The sequence below is a fragment of the Oncorhynchus mykiss genome, chromosome 30, assembly GCF_013265735.2.
Source record: "Oncorhynchus mykiss isolate Arlee chromosome 30, USDA_OmykA_1.1, whole genome shotgun sequence".
Taxonomy (NCBI): domain Eukaryota; kingdom Metazoa; phylum Chordata; class Actinopteri; order Salmoniformes; family Salmonidae; genus Oncorhynchus; species Oncorhynchus mykiss.
In genome coordinates, this window is record NC_050570.1 from 38,293,705 (window position 1) to 38,313,489 (window position 19,785).

Sequence of the window (19,785 nt, forward strand, 5' to 3'; positions counted from 1 at the left end):
CTGGGGGGGGGGGGGAGCGAGAGAGAGAGCGAGAGAGACAGAGAGAGAGAGCGAGAGAGAACACACACATAGTTACTGACCGCACAGAGAAACCCACACAGGGGCTTATTCGCATCCGCCTCCTGTCATTTCACACACAGATACAGCAACACTCTTTGACACCTCCTGTGACGTGACACCTACTCTGGTGTGGAAGGACAGCCTCTCCCAGCAGGATATCCATGTCCTGGGTTAGGGTAGGGGAGTGTCATCATCTCCAAATAAACACACCAGCATCTAAAGAGCACAGGCCTTCCACACCAGTGGCTCACTGACATACTACTCGGATGAATTACACCCCACGAGGGGTAAGAAGGGGGCAGAGTGGGGGGGATAGACTCAGGGAGGGGGGATAGGATGGAGCAGCTAAGGTGGGCGAGTGGAGGTCACTACAGTTAACCAGAGAGAGACGTGGCAAGGATGGGATACAGTGTGAGCTGGGTTATTAGACGTAGCAGGGATGGGATACAGTGTGAGCTGGGTTATTAGACGTAGCAGGGATGGGATACAGTGTGAGCTGGGTTATTAGACGTAGCAGGGATGGGATACAGTGTGAGCTGGGTTATTAGACGTAGCAGGGATGGGATACAGTGTGAGCTGGGTTATTAGACGTAGCAGGGATAGGATACAGTGTGAGCTGGGTTATTAGACGTAGCAGGGACGGGATACAGTGTGAGCTGGGTTATTAGACGTAGCAGAGATGGGATACAGTGTGAGCTGGGTTATTAGATGTAGCAGGGATGGGATACAGTGTGAGCTGGGTTATTAGAGGGATGGGACAGTGTTAGATGTAACCTGGGACATGTGGTCCAAGCTACAGTCTAAGTGCTGATGGTAATGTATATTACATCAAGGCTATACTACATCTAGAGAAGGAAGGGGTGTGTAATGACGTGCCCTTGCGCATAGAGAGGCTAGACTGGGGTTATACACCGTCTGGGACATTGGATTGGAGGTGTCGACTAGGGGAGGGTTTGGGGGTAGGAGTGTCGGAGGCTCGGCATGGGATTGTGTGCTCTGAGGGACAACGACACTCTGTACTAACAGTGACATAGTGCACAGTAGTGTACCTTGGTGGGTTCTCTGTTCTGGTAAGCCTGGGGAGGTGGCTGGGTCACGGGAGGCTGAGAATAGTACTGACTGACAGCCTGCATGTAGGAGCTGTAATCCCCATAGGACGGCGCCGCCGCCTGCTGCTTGGACACAACACAGATAATGTTACACACACACACACACACACACACACACACACACACACACACACACACACACACACACAGGCTTTTAAGACACAGGCTTTTAAGACACACACACACACACACACACACAGGCTTTTAAGACACACACACAGGCTTTTAAGACACACACACACACACACAGGCTTTTAAGACACACACACACACACACAGGCTTTTAAGACACACACACACACACAGGCTTTTAAGACACACACAGGCTTTTAAGACACACACACACACACTTTTAAAGACACCAAGGAGACAGAGGAGGAAGGTGATAGTTTTTCCTGAAGAGTAACGTTTCGTATTTGATGACATTAGGAGGGACATGTGTGACTATGTGCGCCAGAGATGGCGTCTTCACGCCGACATCTTCACAGTTTGATCCCACACCGCTATGTCGTGACTGCGAGGGGCCAGCCACGGTGTGTGTGCTTGTATAAAACTGCACTACTTCCCCCACCTTGCTTTACAGTATACAGTGTACTGCCCTCCATGTTGCTTCGGTCAACGTACCCGTTTGTTATGATTCTGTCCTAAAATCAGTGAACACATAATGGAGTATCTGAGCAGAGAGTCAATGCACCTGTGTGTGCTCCTTGGTGTAGTCCACAGCTTGGCTCTCCTGGGGGGCAGTGCTGTAGCTCTGGGCTTGTGCTTGGTAGTGCTGGTACCACTGCTGAATGGCCTCCTACGACACAATCACAACAACATTACATTATTACACACACACACAGTAATAGTATGGTAGCTGTAGTTGTGTAGTGTGCTGCATGTTGTTTTGGTAACATTGGATTACTCATTTCCATTAAAGCATGTTTGGATTTGATTTGAGTAGAGGGTGGTAGATGAGAGAGTGAGAGATGAGAGAGAGGAGAGCGAGAGAGAGAGAGAGAGAGAGGAGAGCGAGAGAGGAGAGCGTTAGAGAGAGGAGAGCGAGAGAGAGAGCAAGAGAGAGAGAGCGAGAGAGAGAGCGAGAGAGGAGAGAGAGAGAGAGGGAGCGAGAGAGAGGGAGAGAGGAGAGGGAGAAGAGAAAGAGACATCTCTATATGGTGTTGCAGTGCGAGGGAGTAGAGCACCAGATGGAACAGAATATACACAACTATTCAGTATCTTTCTCCATCTCTCACTCTCTGTTTCTCTCTCTCCATCTCTCACTCTCTGTTTCTCTCTCTCCATCTCTTTCTTATTCTTCCTTTCTCTCTAGATAATTATCATCTCTCATCTTTTTACCTCCCTCTCCACCACAACCCACCCCCCCCCCCCCCCCCCTCTCTCTCTCTCCATCTCTAACACATGACAGATTTGTGAGGATGTGCAGAAACAACTTGTCCCTATGAGGAAGCGTGGAGGACTTTACTGTGCATGGGCTCAACAGTTTGTGTGTGCGTGTGTGTGTGTGTGTGCGTGTGTGTGCGTGTGTGTGCGCGTGTGTGTTACCTGTGAGTATGCCTGGCTGTAATGGCTGTAGTCTGCAGAGGTATCTGTGCTGTAGGGCGCTGGGGCGTGAGAGGTGGAGGGTTGGGAGACAGGTGGCATAGCACTGCTGTACATCCCAGCCAGAGGCTGTCCTGCCTGCGCTTTACCGGCCACCGGGGCTGCACCACGGAGCAAACAACCACGCAGAGAATACAGTCAAATACACATTCATGTAAAAACAAAAGGGGAAATCATCTGATAAAGTTAAATCGACTTCCTTTTTTTTAATATATATATATATATATATATAGCAAACCCCAACAATCTTAAACAATAAACGTGCATTCCTCCCTTCACTCATTGTTTCAGACGGCGTCATACCCGGGAATGTGAATGTGTCTGTCTGTGTACCTCACCTTGCATTACCATGCCAGGTAACACACTAGCTAGATTCAGGTAGGGGTTGGAGGGCAGCTTCATCTCTTTAGGAGGTTCACCCAGAAGAGAGATATGACAGCTGGGAGCCTGAAGACACAGACAGAGATAACCCCTCACCTTACCACGCGGTCACTAAACCATCATTAAACAACCCATTTGGCATGATTTCTGAAACGCACGCCATACTAATTCCACATGAATGCATTCAACAATACACAGTGCCCTACTGATGTCCAAGTGACAATGCTGTACACCCTTGGATACTAAGTGTGGCCTGCCACCCTGCGCCACCATCATCCCTCTATACATTAGCCTTCCGCCACCATACAGCCTTGTGGAACTGCGTCACTGTATCATGTAAGTCAAGATCCTATGACTCATATCCACCCCATTAAACATTCTTCACAGTGGCAGTCAAATGCCGGTGCCTGGCGGCCACACACAGAACACACACCGACACCACACACACACACACACACTGTTAATTACTGTGCTCATGGGGGGAGCTGGGCTCCGTTATGGTGACCCTGTGGCTCCTGTAAGAGGTTCTCCAGAGTGGGAACGGTGGGACAGGAATAATAATGAAACTCAGAGGTGTGCAATCACACACAGAGAGAGAGAGAGATGGAGAGAGAGAGAGAGCTGGTGGGCAGAGGAGAGAGCTACCGGTATCTCAGTCAGTGCCAGCTCTAGAGCCTGTTGTATTGTTGTGCTGTGTCTGAGCTCTATACTCACTCCACTAGCTGCGCTGCTGTCGGTGCTACTGTGGCTGTATAGGCCGAGCTGGTGGGCCCCTGGGGCTTTGGGTGGAGGGGGGCCCGGGCTGCTCATTCCCAAGTAGCTCTGTCCCTGGTGCTGAACGTGCATCGTGGTCCCAGGAGGCGCTGGCTGCCTGTCAGAGGTTGCGGTGGAGATGCAGGCCCCATTCAGCTCCCCTCCCCCGGCTATACCCAGGTGTGCCCGCGCCTGCAGGTAGGGCATCATGCCCGCTGCTGACACCGTGGCCTGACTGGACGCTGGCAGGGACTCCTGACCCAACTCTGTGGAGGGGAGAGAGGGAGGGGGGGGGGGGGAGGGGGGGGGGGAGAGAGAGCAAGGATAGAGGAGGAAGTCGGACTGTCACACCAGAGGCAGATTCATTCGCAGACTGGCCCATCTGCTTCTGTGAGTCACTTTACTTCCTGCTAGCCTACAATACACTACAGTCAAAGTAAACACAGTATGGTACGCCTGCTGTGCTCAGACTATAGGTTTCTCAACATTCTCATTCTTACTCTACTATTAAATCCCTGTTAATACAATGTGCAGCACAATGTAGCCAACACAAAAATACCATTATCTAGCCGGGAGCAAGTGAAGATGACATGAACTCAGGTTAAGGCGTTACGGAACGGAGCACCTCCTACAATAACATCTATTCACCAGCAGCAGAACAGCCCCCCCCCCACCCCACTCCGTTTCATCCTGCAATCCCCAGATTTCATTCATTCCAGCTGCTTATATCCCTGTAATGAAGGACCTGCACAGCCCAGAGCAGTCAGCCATTATGGGCCTGCAGCAAACAGCACAATACCAGCAAACACAGATAAATGGACAACATCCCCCAACAGATGCATACTCATTTCAATACATTTCCATAAATACTGACTTTGTCATTTGGAGGATTTGAATTGCAAATGTAGGGTTGTCTGGTTGAGAAGAACAGTCACAGACACGAGGCAAGACCCCCAGGCTAGGTGGTGCTAAGGGGGGGGGGGGGGGGGGGGGGGGGGGCTGTGGGTCTATGCATACCCAGCCCAGGCCACTCACCGATGGGGGAGTCACCCAGCAGACCTTTGCCCAAGGTCATGTGGGCTGGAGGTCTGAGACCCAGGGCTTTCTGTAGGAGGAGACGAGAAGGGTCACCCAGCAGACTGGATACCTGGGGAGGGGAAGAGAGCGAGAGGAGGATAAAGGAAAACAGGCGGGGAAAGAAAGATGACAGGGGAGGTGATGATGAATTGAGTGAGAGTGTAGAGAGCAAGCGAGAGGCGGATGACGGGAGGAGAGAAGTAGAAGAAACGCAAAGGAAACGATGGGCGAGATGATGCAGAGATGGATAGCGACTTCACAACTCCACCGGCGCGGCTCCCACTTCCGTCTACCCGCTGAGAGCACTACTACCACTGCTGGAGCTAACGGAGGACACAGCAGCGTGTGTGCACATTCAGATACCTCTCTCTCTCCTCTCACACCCTCTCTGCATACGGCTGTAGCTGCGATGTCACAATGTGCTTTTAAAAACGGCATCAAATATGCAGGAAGCCCAGAGTTGTGCAACGCATCTCTTCGCTGCTGCAGCACATAGGAACGTGCAGGAAATACAGAGAGAGGGAACGTCAGTCTCTATGGGAACTGAAGTTTCAATATTACGAGAATGATTCTTATTTTTTTACTGACGCAAACCAATCCTTTCTGCACGGAACCCATTAACTGTGCAGAGTAGGTTTTCCCTAATGTTGTGATGTTTCATTACAAATGACTGACAGAGGCAGCCAACCAAAAAAAAAAAAACACACACACACACGTCGTCTCACATTGCTGATGTGCTTGTCTTTGATGTGTAAGAGCTGCTGCTGGGCCAGCTGCATGTGCAGGAGGTTCTGCAGAACCAGCCCGTTCCCCAACATGGCACTCTGGGAGAGAAACAGTACACACACATTTAGAACATACTGTAACACACGTTGCCACATTTCTCCAGTCCCTGTAACCCATTCTCACCTGCTGTACCTTCCCCAGTTGTAGCAGGGCTGCTGTGAGGGGGGGTCTGAGGAACGGAGAAAGGCTGGGGTGCCGCCCGTACTTCCCTGGAGATGGAGGGGGGCGGGGGAATGGTAAGAAAAACGGTTCATCTTGGAGGATAATGGAAGCTAAATAGAAAAAGATTTCTTTATTAAACAGCTCAAGAAAGTGTTTCTCGGGCACATTGTAGACTTCACAGAGCTACGGCGCAGAGCAAACAGAGCATGGGAATCGGCACTGAGATATAGTCTTAGCCATAACTCCAGCTAGTGACCCTCGAACCCCTCAGAATAGATGTACGCGTCAAAGCTAATGGTAGCTACCGCCAGAATAGGTAGAAAGTTTAACATTTAATCAGGGGCTAATTTTAGACTTCGCCCCAATTGTGTGTTCTTCTTTAAAGAGCCAGCCGCTCAGCCTCCACTCCCTCCTGCTCTCGTCTGTTCTGATGGAGGCTGAGAACAAGTTCATTATAACAGATGATTAGGCATTAATCAAAAAGAAAGCCTGCTTAGAATTGATTGGACGGGACATGCTATTCAAAAGGCCACGCCTATCTTTCACAGAGAGGAAGAGACGGATACAAATCTCCCTGATAAACGACATGTTAGTAAATAAGTTATTAATGTCATTTACAATAGTCCTCCAAGGAAGAGAGTCCAGCTAATTGCTGCCTGCCTGGTGTGTGTGTGTGTGTGTGTGTGTCACCTCCTCGTTTCCCAGTGTGGTAGGGCCTCATGAGGATCTGTAGGGCTGCTGGGTTGGTCATGCTGTTCAGTAGCTGAGCCAGGTTGGGCTCCGGCAGTAAGCCCTTCTTACTACTCAACATCTGCCAACACACACACACACAAACACACAAAAGGGAAAGGTTAGCACGGCTTGCTCTCAGACAGTGTGGTGTAGTGTAGTGACAGTGTAGTATTGTAAAACGTGGTAATAGTGGTGGAATCGTGATGGTGTCATATACTCTGTGTGCTAGTTTCTGTTTCTGTGTGGAGCCTGGGATCTCCTCATTAGGCTGTTCCTGATGGCACCATGGTCACTTGTTTGCAGCAGGGCACCCATCTGCTACTGGAGAACAGGGAGGGAGGGAGGGGGAAAGGGAGGGACAGAGAGGAGGGGAGAGGGAGGGGGAGGGAGGGGGAGGGAGAAATCTAGCAGTGCTTCAGGTCTGCTCCTTACGCTGCCGCAATGTGTTTTCTGTGAGCCACTAAACCAAGTCAAGGGGTCAGGACGTGCCTTCCCACTGGGGGCCGGGGAGGAGATGTGGGGGAGTCCTCTCCATATGTTACCATATGGAGCTTCAAGCCAGGGGATAGAACGAGGAGTAGGATGGGTTGGCTCGGTTTAGGCCAGATTCTCAGCCAGAGGGCAAGGAAGACAACACACTAGCTAAACACCCCGAGCTTGGTTCGACAGTACACACGCTGGAATTCAAGCGCCTCAAATATTCCCTGCTCATTATGTGACGGAAACTGATGGAACTAGAAATGCTAGCACCTGCAGGGCTGAGCTTAGCAGCACAGTACAGCACGCTCTAGCCCGCAGACACTGACTCACAGAGTAGACGTTCGCAACAACATTACCAAGATGATATTTACCCTAGCCTTCAAACTAAGTTCAGCTGAATTCAGGATCGCTTGTATCCTGTTAAATGCGGGAAGTACAGTGTGCATTACTACCTCTGATGGCACGCATTTTAGCTTGCCATACAGAGTGTGTATCATACAGATTGTATATTAGTTGGGTATTGAGTGAGACAGGTTTGTCCCCGAAGCACAGTTTGATCTGTCGCTGACAGCGTCTGTCAGAGGGAGAAGAAGAAAGGAGGGTCTCTCTCTCTCTCTCTCTTTCTCTCTCTCTCTCTCAAAATGTCAGTGCGCATCAGTGTCAGTGTGTTTGGTTGGTTGCTGGCTGGTTCCTTCAAGCATCAGAAAGCCTGACTCCCACACAATCACACCAGAGAGAGGGAAGGAGAGGGAGGGAGGGATAGAGAGAAGAACAGAGGGGGGGGGGGGGGGGGGGGGGGGGTCCATCTGGTCCTGTGTTCACACTCAGTTTCACAAACTGAATAAAATGACAGGAGGAATCCTCCTCTGAGTACAGTGGCTCTCCTCCGTGTCTCCTCTATTTGTCTCCTTCTCTCCTTCCAGGGTTCTACCCCTTTCCTACACACTCCTCAGTAGTTGGTATTCACACTTACCTTATGCATGTGCGTATCGGGCTTTGCAGACGTGGTTCCCTTGCGCGCGCTGAATACATTTAATTCAACCGCTGAAAACCCTCCTACTTGCTGGCCAACAGATTTTCCCGTGGAGTTTTCAATTCAACAGGGTTCCCAGTACATTTATCTTAAGCCATCCCTTTAAATACGGTGTACCTTTTAGTTCGAATTTTGTCCATAGACTAGAATATATCGAGAGAACGGGATTCAGAATATTAAGGATCAATGAAAGTAAGCCACCTTTCTGCATTCAGAAAAGTCTTCAGACCCCTTCCCTTTTTCCACATTTTGTTACGTTACAGTCTTATCCTAAAATGGATGAAATAAATACAAATCCTCATCAATCTACAAACAATACCCCATAATAACAAAGCAAAAACAGGTTTTTAGAAATGTAAGTATTCAGACCCTTTGCTATGAGGTACATCCTGTTTCCATTGATCATCCTTGAAATGTTTCTACAACTTGATTGGAGCCCACCTGTGGTCAATTCAATTGATTGGACATGATTTGGAAAGGTACAAACCTGTCTATATAAAAGGTCCCACAGTTGACAGTGCATGTCAGAGCAAAAACCAAGCCATGAGGTCGAAGGAATTGTCAGTAGAGCTCCGAGACAGGATTGTGTCAAGGCACAGATCTGGGGAAGGGTACCAATACATTTCTGCAGCATTGAAGGTCCCCAAGAACACAGTGGCCACCATCATTCTTAAATGGAAGAAGTTTGGAACCACCAAGAGTTTTCCTAGAGCTGGCCACCTGGCCAAACTGAGCGGGAGAAGGGCCTTGGTCAGGGAGGTGACCAAGAACCCGATGGTCACTCCAGAGTTCCTCTGTGGAGATGGGAGAATCTTCCAGAAGGACAACCATCTCTGCAGCACTTCACCAATCAGGCCTTTATGGTAGAGTGGCCAGACGAAAGCCTCTCCTCAGTAAAAGGCACATGACTGAAAATAGCTGTGCAGCGATGCTCCCCATCCAACCTGACAGAGCTTGAGAGGATCTGCAGAAAATAATGGGAGAAACTCCCCAAATACAGGTGTGCCAAGCTTGTAGCGTCATCCCTAAGAAGACTCAAGGCTGTAATCACTGCCAAAGGTGCTTCAACAAAGTACTGAGTAAAGGGTCTGAATACTTATGTAAATATCATATTTCAGTTTTCATGTTTTATACCGGTTTTTGATTTGTCATTATGGGGTATTGTGTTGATATTGATGAGGGGCAAAAAACTATTTTATACATTTTAGAATAAGGCTGTAACGCAACAAGATGTGGAAAAAGTAAAGGGGTCTGAATAATTCCGAATGCATTGTATGCATAATTCACGTGTGTTTCAGCACCAATTGGCAGATTTAAAAATCCGTTGATCTTGTCGATTATTTAGGAGAGCCTGGGCGCACGAAAGAAAGAAGTGGTTTGATTCATTCAGATCTTCAACCCATGTTAATGTTGGATGATTAATGTACATAGTATTATAGTAGGGAGAATACTGTACAATAGTAGGCTCTACCCTCATCTATTACCTGCACTAACCATGGAACTGTGTGATGACACGACCAAGTATTGCGCCATGCGATGGGTTCAAACTGTTACAAACTGGTCTGCGCTCCGCTCCATAACCATTTAATTTAGCCTACGTCTTTAAAAAATATATATATAAATATTATCAACTGTTACTAATGATGCTCAGCAACAACCACACGTCCGTGCCAGCGTTTACAGAGGAAGCACGTGAAGGTAAACAAAACCATGTCATTTAATGGAATGATAATGTCGGTTGTACCAAAACGAAGGGAACTAAAGAGTAAGTAAATTGGCAGTTGAATATGTGTGGTTGTTATGCCTGCTAAACGGTCCATCCTGAGAGTGGCTAATATTTAACATGATAGAAACAGGAGACAGAGGCAGTCTATCGTTTAAGACACTGTGGAGTTCCCATCCCTGCAAGTTAAAAGGCAGCGCAATTTAAATTCTGCATAATGGAACAGCATTTCATACATTTTACTGTGGGGAAAGTTGATGTGTTGGTGTCCCATTTTGTCTACAGCGATTAAAAAAAGGACAAACGAAAACAAGTCTCATTTATATTTACAACTCCCTTATCCAAACGGACGACTCATCTACCTAGCTCGTATCAATACCTCTTATCAAGTTGCAAGTAACAGCGCACGGATAAAGGTGTTATTTCCATTGGAAAAGGTCAAAGGTGGTGGAATTATTAGGGAATAAGGTCAAGGTCAGAAGACGGCGTATCTGTAGACACACGTCCAGCGCACATTCATTTAGTCCATCTCCACCCCCAAACGAATCGCGGGTGAACGGCGTGCTTTTCTCATGCTTCAGTTCAAGGTCAGAATAGGCGGAATTCCGTTCCATTTACACACGCTTGACTCGGGTCGGAAATCGTCCCCCTAATGAATAGTTCTCATTGAATGTTCCCTCTTTAAGTCTATACTGTCTCGAGGCTATAGGCCTACCTTGTATTGCTCTGTTATACACATGCAAATATCAATTCCATTAAGATTACTACAGTAAAACTAACGGACATAAGGGTTGATCACTTTCAACAGAGACCTGATATACAGGGTCGTGTGAGGACAAGAATCTATACAATACTACACGGTACTACTGCATTCCTAGTGCCGGATCACCTGGTATGTGCTGGAATACCTGGTATGACCAGTGAGAGTTCTATTTAGTGATGTTGCAGTGTCGACAGACTGACAGTTCCTTCAGTTCCTGACAGCTCCACAGGTAGAAATTAGTGAATGGGGGAGAGATGAGGTGCTGCTTTTGCTTGTGCAAACTTGTGTGTGTGTGTGTGTGATTTTGTCTGTGCATGGGTTTGATTACATTTGAGCAGTGTGTGTGTATGTGTGTGTGTGTTCGTGCGTGTGCGTGTGTGATTTTGTCTGTGCATGTGTTTGATTACATTCGAGCAGTGTGTGTGTATGTGTGTGTGTGTGTGTGTGTGCGTGTGTGATTTTGTCTGTGCATGTGTTTGATTACATTCGAGCAGTGTGTGTGTGTGTGTGTGTGTGTTGGTATGTTTGTTACAGCGGCAGTGGGCGCAGCATGATTTCCTTTCGTCAGAGGGAGTGGGTTTATTGTGAGCCAGTCCTACCCTGGGACAACTGTAATTATAACTGCCACCGTTATGGTGACTGTAACAGCCACACAGCACCAGAGAGAGAGAGAATGAGTAGGAGGCTATTTGTATTCATGTATATGTATGTATGCATGTATGAATGCGCACAAGCATATTGAGTGAGCGTACGCAGCAAGTCAATGGAACCATCCGTTTATCGAGGTGTGCAGTCCTGACCATGGCACATGCATTTCCAGGTTGTCCCTAGTTTGTACTGTATCTGAATCAGTAAAATGGATCTCTATTTTCTATTTTTAATAAATGTGTGAGGTGGGAGTGTTTGTATATCTACAGTGTGTGTCAGTGTGTGTGTGTGTGTGTCCAGTCACTCACCACGCCCTGAGCAGCTATGAGCGCGGCCAATGTGCTCCTGCCTGAGGTTCCGGGGGTGCAGAGAGACAGACGGATCTCCTGTCCTCCCACCAGTGTTTTGTCCATCTCTATCAGAATGGCCTCCGCCTGCTCTGCACTCTCATACTCCACCACCCCGAAGCCACGCACCGGGCTGCCCTCATCCTGGGCCAGCTGTAACACAGAGAATACACGTTACAACCACACACCTCACTCGAAACAGCACAGAACTAACGAACAAACAAGCAAACAAAACCGTGCGTGAACACTCTCCTATTCCATCACAATTACAGTGTGTGTGGAATATTTCATGCCGCCAGAGACTGGCAATTACTTGACACATTGGAAAGAATTGACAAAAAAAAGCAGAGCAAACAAGAATGCTATTTGGCCCTTAACAGAGATACCTGACCACTGTGACTGACCCAAAATCAAGGAAATCTTTGACACCGTACAGACTCAGTGAGCATACAGTAACCTTGCTATTGAGAGAGGCCGCCTAAGGCAGACCTGGTTCTCAAGAGAAGAAAGGCCATGTGCACACTGCCCACAAAATGAGGTGGAAACTGAGCTGCACTTCCTAACCTCCTGCCAAATGTATGACCATAGAGACACATATTTCCCTCAGATTACACAGACCCACGAAGAATTCGAAAACAAATCCAATTTTGATCAACTCCCATATATATTGGGTGAAATACCACAGTGTGCCATCACAGACGCAAGATGAGTGACCTGTTGCCACAAGAAAAGGGCAACCAGTGAAGAACCAACACCATTGTAAATACAACCTATATTTATGTTCATATCATTTCCCTTAACTATTTGCACATCATTACAACACTGTATATAGGCATAATATGACAAGTCTGTTATTTTGGAACTTTTGTGAGTGTAATGTTAACTGTACATTTTGTATTGTTTATTTCACTTTTGTTTATTATCTATTTCACTTGCTTTGACAATGTAAACACACAGACAGAGAGAGAGAGAGAGAGAGAGAGAGAGAGAGAGAGAGAGAGAGAGAGAGAGAGAGAGAGAGAGAGAGAGAGAGAGAGAGAGAGAGAGAGAGAGAGAGAGAGAGAGAGAGAGAGAGAGAGAGAGAGAGAGAGAGAGAGAGAGAGAGAGAGAGAGAGAGAGAGAGAGAGAGAGAGAGAAAGAGAGAGAGAGCGCGATAGAGCGAGAGATTTACACCCTAATAGATAAACATGTCCACCAAAATATACGCTTGCTTTATCGACTTCCAAAAAGCATTTGATTCTATTTGGCATACAGGACTGTTCTACAGAGTTATTGAAAGTGGTGTAGGGGGTAAAACATATGACATACAGTGGGGCAAAAAAGTATTTAGTCAGTCACCAATTGTGCAAGTTCTCCCACTTAAAAAGATGAGAGAGGCCTGTAATTTTCATCATAGGTACACTTCAACTATGACAGACAAAATGAGAAGAAAAATCCAGAAAATCACATTGTAGGATTTTTAATGAATTTATTTGCAAATTATGGTGGAAAATAAGTATTTGGTCACCTACAAACAAGCAAAATTTCTGGCTCTCACAGACCTGTAACTTCTTCTTTAAGAGGCTCCTCTGTCCTCCACTCGTTACCTGTATTAATGGCACCTGTTTGAACTTGTTATCAGTATAAAAGACACCTGTCCACAACCTCAAACAGTCACACTCCAAACTCCACTATGGCCAAGACCAAAGAGCTGTCAAAGGACACCAGAAACAAAATTGTAGACCTGCACCAGGCTGGGAAGACTGCAATAGGTAAGCAGCTTGGTTTGAAGAAATCAACTGTGGGAGCAATTATTAGGAAATGGAAGACATACAAGACCACTGATAATCTCCCTCGATCTGGGGCTCCACGCAAGATCTCACCCCGTGGGGTCAAAATGATCACAAGAACGGTGAGCAAAAATCCCAGAACCACACGGGGGGACCTAGCGAATGGCCTGCAGAGAGCTGGGACCAAAGTAACAAAGCCTACCATCAGTAACACACTACGCCGCCAGGGACTCAAATCCTGCAGTGCCAGACGTGTCCCCCCGCTTAAGCCAGTACATGTCCAGGCCCGTCTGAAGTTTGCTAGAGAGCATTTGGATGATCCAGAAGAAGATTGGGAGAATGTCATATGGTCAGATGAAACCAAAATATAACTTTTTGGTAAAAACTCAACTAGTCGTGTTTGGAGGACAAAGAATGCTGAGTTGCATCCACAGAACACCATACCTACTGTGAAGCATGGGGGTGGAAACATCATGCTTTGGGGCTGTTTTTCTGCAAAGGGACCTGGACGACTGATCCGTGTAAAGGAAAGAATGAATGGGGCCATGTATCGTGAGATTTTGAGTGAAAACCTCCTTCCATCAGCAAGGGCATTGAAGATGAAACGTGGCTGGGTCTTTCTGCATGACAATGATTCCAAACACACCGCCCGGGCAACGAAGGACTGGCTTCGTAAGAAGCATTTCAAGGGCCTGGAGTGGCCTAGCCAGTCTCCAGATCTCAACCCCATGGAAAATCTTTGGAGGGAGTTGAAAGTTCGTGTTGCCCAGCAACAGCCCCAAAACATCACTGCTCTAGAGGAGATCTGCATGGAGGAATGGGCCAAAATACCAGCAACAGTGTGTGAAAACATTGTGAAGACGTTTGACCTCTGTCATTGCCAACAAAGGGTATATAACAAAGTATTGAGATAAACTTTTGTTATTGACCGAATACTTATTTTCCACCATAATTTGCAAATAAATTCATTAAAAATCCTACAATGTGATTTTCTGGATTTTTTTCCTCATTTTGTCTGTCATAGTTGAAGTGTACCTATGATGAAAATTACCAGCCTCTCTCATCTTTTTAAGTGGGAGAACTTGCACAATTGGTGGCTGACTAAATACTTTTTTGCCTCACTGTAATTAATTCAATGTATACTGGCAATACGTGCAGCATTAAAATTGGCAAGAAAATAACAGAATTCTTTAACCAGGGGCAGGGCCTTTATCAATGTTTTAATCTGAGCCCTGCACTCTTCAATATTTACATCAACGAATTGGCCACTATTCTAGAAAAATCCTCAGCCCCTGGTGTTAGTCTCCACAATTCAGAAGTTAAATGCCAACTCTTCACAGATGACCTATGCCTGCTGTCACCCACAGCACATGGCCTACAGCAGAGCCTGGACCTGCTAGAGCACTACTGCCAGACCTGGGCCCTGGCAGTAAACCCCAAAAAGACTAAAATAATGATTTTCCAGAGAAGATCCAGATCTCAGGGAATTAGACCAAAGTTCTCAATTGGTACAACATATATAGAGTACTACACACACTACAATTACTTAGGTTTAAAAATAAGCTCAACTGGACACCTTAATGAGGCAGTGAATGAACTGAGAGAGAAAGCACGCAGGGCATTCTACGCCATTAAAAAGCTAAATCAAATTGAAATTCCTATTCAAATTTGGCTAAAACTAATTGAATATGTCATTGAACCAATTGCACTTTATGGCAGCGAGGTGTGGGGTCCACTTGCAAAACAAGATTACATCAAATGGGACAAACACCCCATTGAAACCCTGCATGCAGAGTTCTGTAAGATTATCCTACATGTCCAGAGGAAAACTACAAACAATTCATGCAGGGCAGAATTAGGACAATATCCACTAATAATAAAAACTCAAAAAAGTTTTGGAAACATCTAAAATACTGTGACCCCCTCTCATATCATTACCAAGCCCTGCAATACCAAGAGCTGAGCAAAGAAAAGTCCCCTCATTCAGCTGGTCCTGGGGCTGAGTTCACAAACCTGTTCTACTAACACACTGAAGCCTCAGGACCAGAACATCCAATCAATCAGGATAAACCAAAACTACAAGACAGTCAAAACAAAACTATATTGATTATTGGGAAACACAAGCACAAACACAAAGCAAAATGCAGTGCTATCTGGCTTACTGATGAAAACCTTGACAAAGTACAGGCTCAGTGAGCACAGCGTTGCCATTGGGGCAAACCTGGCTCCCTGTAGAGGAAAGGCTGTGCAACCACTGCACAACAGCAGAACCTGAGACAGAGCTGCATTTCTTGACAAAATGTTTAAAAAAAATATAAAACAATTTCCCCAAATTTGAAACCCTTATTCAAGGTTTCAAAGACCTCTCTGGTGAAAGTAGACTACCCGTCCTGTTGGGGGAGGACGCAGAGAGCTGTGGGTTGACAGCGCACTACATTGCTGCCTGCCATAAGTTGAGGGACAGTGTCTGACAGACCAATTAACCTGCACATGTCCTCTACTGTATGTTTATTGTTGAATGTATGGTTATTTTATCACTTGGTTATGGTTGTTACTGTTGTCCCGTTGACAATTTTGATTCTCATTTTTATATTGAAAATATCCTAAATAAGCTTTGGCAATATGTACATTGTTACGTCATGCCAATAAAGCAAATTGGGGAGGGAGGGAGGGAGAGACAGAAATTGAGAGAGAGTCTACAGCGGATTGTGAAAGAGCTCTGTTCAGCCCATTATCAAAGCGTCTGGCTTTCACAGAATCCACCTGAGCTATGAGAGATGTAATACAGCTACTCCTACTCGTCCCGGCTTTCTCTCTAAGACTTAGACAAATAAACACACACAGTCACACAAGCACGCACACATACCGTACACTCACACAGACACACAAAATGAACACTGCTCTTCTCAGTACTGACACAATGACAGAGCAGTTTCCTCACCATAAAGGGCAGGCTGGTTTCCATCCAATTTGGACGGTGATTCACTGATCTTTTCCGTCGGGGCGTCTGCACTGACGGAAAGCTTTCTTCCAAAAAGCATTTTGATGAGTCGGTTAAAGAAATGAACAATTCAAAGAGGCTTCTTCTTTAAGAACAGGTCCAGTCTTTTGTTAAATAGCAGAAAACAAATCATTCAGTCAACATTCATTCCGGGTTATTGGCTATGGGTATAGGTTCGACACGCAGCATTGCATTTGGTTTCAGAAAGTAGGCCGGCCCTCTTCAAAGTCTGGCAGATAGACGCATTGCGTGCTTTTTCTCTAGAAAGCCCTCTTGCATACACTTCCTCCATAACTTACGTCATTGTTAACTTTCAGACCCGGAATCAGGGTTGGCTAACCCTAGACATCCCTTCAAGTTCTTTCTTTTTTTTCACCTCTCATGTGGAATGATCTCCCAAACTCCTTAAAGTTGGTGGAGTTGGTGCCTCCAGGGTAATTCAGGCAGATGTTAGAGGGCCTTTTTTTTTTTTTTTACTGAAGAATGTGTTTGTTTCATTTGATTGTGTATTGCTTTTCATGCACAGTGTAATTGATGTGTATAATCTGCGAAAGAGACAGCGATCTCAGCATATCTTCCTGCTTAAATAAAGGTTCAATAAAATCTAAAACAATAAGCAATAGCAGATACAGTGGGTATCGCTGTATTCACCAAATTCTTATTTACAACGACGGCCCAGGAACAGTCGGTTAACTGCCTTGTTCAGGGGCAGAACAACAGATTTTTTACCTTGTCAGCTTCGGTTACTGGCCCAACACTCTAACCACTAGGCTACCTGCCGTGCTTAGCTCCAACCTGATTATTTTTATCCAGAACAACACCCAAGTCTTTGCCGATATCAAGCATTACATGATGCAGCCACCGCCACGTTTGAGAATAAGGAGGCATTTACTCAGTGACGTGTTGTGTTGGATTTGAAGAATCCAACAGAGTAGTGTTTTTTTCCAGTATTACTTCAGTGCCTTAATCTGTATATTTGTATTCTTCTTTTCACTCTGTCATTTAGGACAGTGGAGTCACTATAATGCAGTTGATCCATCCTCAGTTTTCTCCCATCACAGTCATTGAACTCCGTAGCTGTTTTCAAATCACCAATGGCCTCATGGTGACATCCCTGAGCAGTTACCTTCCTGTTCTGCAGCTCAGTTCAGAAGGACCATGCTAAAAGAGATATTAAATATGTTATTGTTAGTCGTCTACCAATCACTGCCCTTCTTTACGAGGCTTTCGCAAAGCTCCCTGGTCTTTGTAGTTTAATCTGTGCTTGAAATTCAACACTTGACTGAGTGGCAGATGTATGTATGGGGGACAGAGCATTCAAAAATCCTTTCAACCCCTATTATTTCACACGGAGGGAATCCATGTAACTTATTGTGATTTGTTAAACCGCATTAGTTAAATCTTGTCTAAACACTGGGGGTGAATAGTACTAATATTTTAGTTATTGGATTTTTATTCATTTGTAAAAATGGATCAAATGTTTATTTCACTTTGACACTGGAGTATTTTGTGTAGATCAATGCCCCCCCCCCCCCCCCCCCCCCCCCAAAAAAAAAACAACAACAAATACATCTATTTCAATCCCTCTTTTGGAATGCAACAAAATGTGAAAGAAATCCAAGAGGGGAATATTTATAATACCCAGTGTAAAGTCTCCTGACACAGAGTTATTATTGCTACACGGGTCGCGGTCCATCAAGAGGAGTGAAAGCAGATATGGAGGGATGGAAGGAGGGAGGGGAAGAGAGACAGATAGATGGATGGATGGAGAGAAGGAGAGAGGTCAGTCAGTAAATTCCCTGCCTGGAAATGTGTCAATTTAAGCCCACTGTAATTTGACAAGGAGCCATTCAGCCTCGTACTTGATTACGTCCCAAATGGCACCCTATTCCCCTTGTATAGTGCACTACTTCTGATCAGGGCCCATTGAGAATAGGGGGCCATTTGGGATTTTAATTTAAAAACTGTCATACACTTACATGGCAGCCTAATGGAGCTTGCAAGAAAGGTATGTCACTGTAATTGTGCGCGTGACATTCAAACGTGAACCTTGAAAATGCAGACCAACTGACAATAACATAGGCTTCCTGCTCACTGCCGGCCACAGTTCAGCTAGACGGAAAGGTTTGACAAGGCAGGACTGAATCGCATGTAGTACAGATTCTCCATACCATAACGAGGCTGCTGTCATAACCCTCCATCGCACATCCTCTCACACCACCATTTCCTCTCCTCAACTCCCACTCGTCTGCCAGTCCCTCCGGTCTGAGAGAGGGATGAGGAGGAGAGGTGTGTAGGAGGAGGTCGATAGGCCATCAGCATACATTAGCCATACACTATGGAAATTACCTTCCTCTCCTCTTTACCAGTCTACCACTTCAACGCCCTGAGGGAGGGAGGGAGGTTGCCGTGAGTGAGTGATGGCTGCGAGGGCAAAGCAAGAGAGAGAGAGAGAGAGAATGAGTTAGAAAAAGAGAGAGAGGCACATACATAGACTTTGCAATCTCATACAAACGCATTAAGCTGTTATGCTCATTCATATTCTACACAAAGTGTGTGTGCGTTCAGTGCGAAGGCCAAATTACAGAGGAAGAACTTTTTGAGGCTATTAAATCCTTTCTGTCTGGAAAAACCCCAGGGCTTGATTGGATACCGGTAGAGGTATATCAAGCCTTTTTTGATGTACTAAAAGCTCCATTGTTAAATTGTTTTAACTACCCCTATAGAAATGGTAGTCTGTCAGGTACTCAGCAGGAAGGTCTGATTTCTCTATTATTAAAACAAGACTGGAGGTCTCTTACACTTCCATGTTGTGATGCAAAAATACTAGTGAAATGCATAGCACTCAGAATTAAAAGGGTTTTACCAGGTATTGTTCATCCTGATCAGACAGGTTTTTTTATATGGACGATACAGTGGAGATAAGATACGACAACTACTCGAAATAATAGAACATCATGAAACATCTAAGAAGCCAGGCCTGGTATTTATAGTGGATTAGGCATTTGGCATTTGATAGAGTAAGACTGGATTTTATTAATAAATGCCTGGATTTTTTTTATTTTGGTAATTTTCTTATAAAATTTTATAAATAATGTATAGCAACCCCAGGTGTAAAATAGTAAATAACGGCTACTTCTCAGAGAGTTTTGAATTGTCAAGGGGAATTAAACAAGGGTGTCTGCAGTCACCATATCTATTCGTTATGTCCATCGAAAAGCTAGCTATTAAAATCCGATCCAATAACAACATTAGAGGATTAGAAATCCATGACTTAAAAACAAAGGTGTCCATGTATGCCGATGACTCAAGTTTTATATTAAGTCTGCAAGCTAGTTACCTAAAACAAATGGGCT

At 45.7% G+C, this 19,785-nt stretch overlaps 1 protein-coding gene across 3 annotated transcripts in view; it reads right to left on the minus strand.

The window, feature by feature from the left end:
- Positions 1–19,785, minus strand: part of LOC110521000 (ribonucleoprotein PTB-binding 2) — a 90,152-nt gene that overhangs the window by 5,739 nt on the left and 64,628 nt on the right. For 2 of the 3 annotated variants that reach the window (XM_036968784.1, XM_036968786.1), the window contains exons 4-13: positions 11,621–11,812; positions 6,624–6,744; positions 5,895–5,980; positions 5,711–5,809; positions 4,944–5,055; positions 3,870–4,174; positions 3,113–3,221; positions 2,718–2,875; positions 1,864–1,968; positions 1,110–1,232 (exon numbers count right to left, since the gene is read on the minus strand). In XM_036968784.1, the coding sequence (XP_036824679.1) occupies positions 1,110–1,232; positions 1,864–1,968; positions 2,718–2,875; positions 3,113–3,221; positions 3,870–4,174; positions 4,944–5,055; positions 5,711–5,809; positions 5,895–5,980; positions 6,624–6,744; positions 11,621–11,812 (1,410 nt within the window). The remainder of the gene's footprint in view (positions 1–1,109; positions 1,233–1,863; positions 1,969–2,717; positions 2,876–3,112; positions 3,222–3,869; positions 4,175–4,943; positions 5,056–5,710; positions 5,810–5,894; positions 5,981–6,623; positions 6,745–11,620; positions 11,813–19,785) is intronic. The other variant, XM_036968785.1, reaches the window with a different exon arrangement.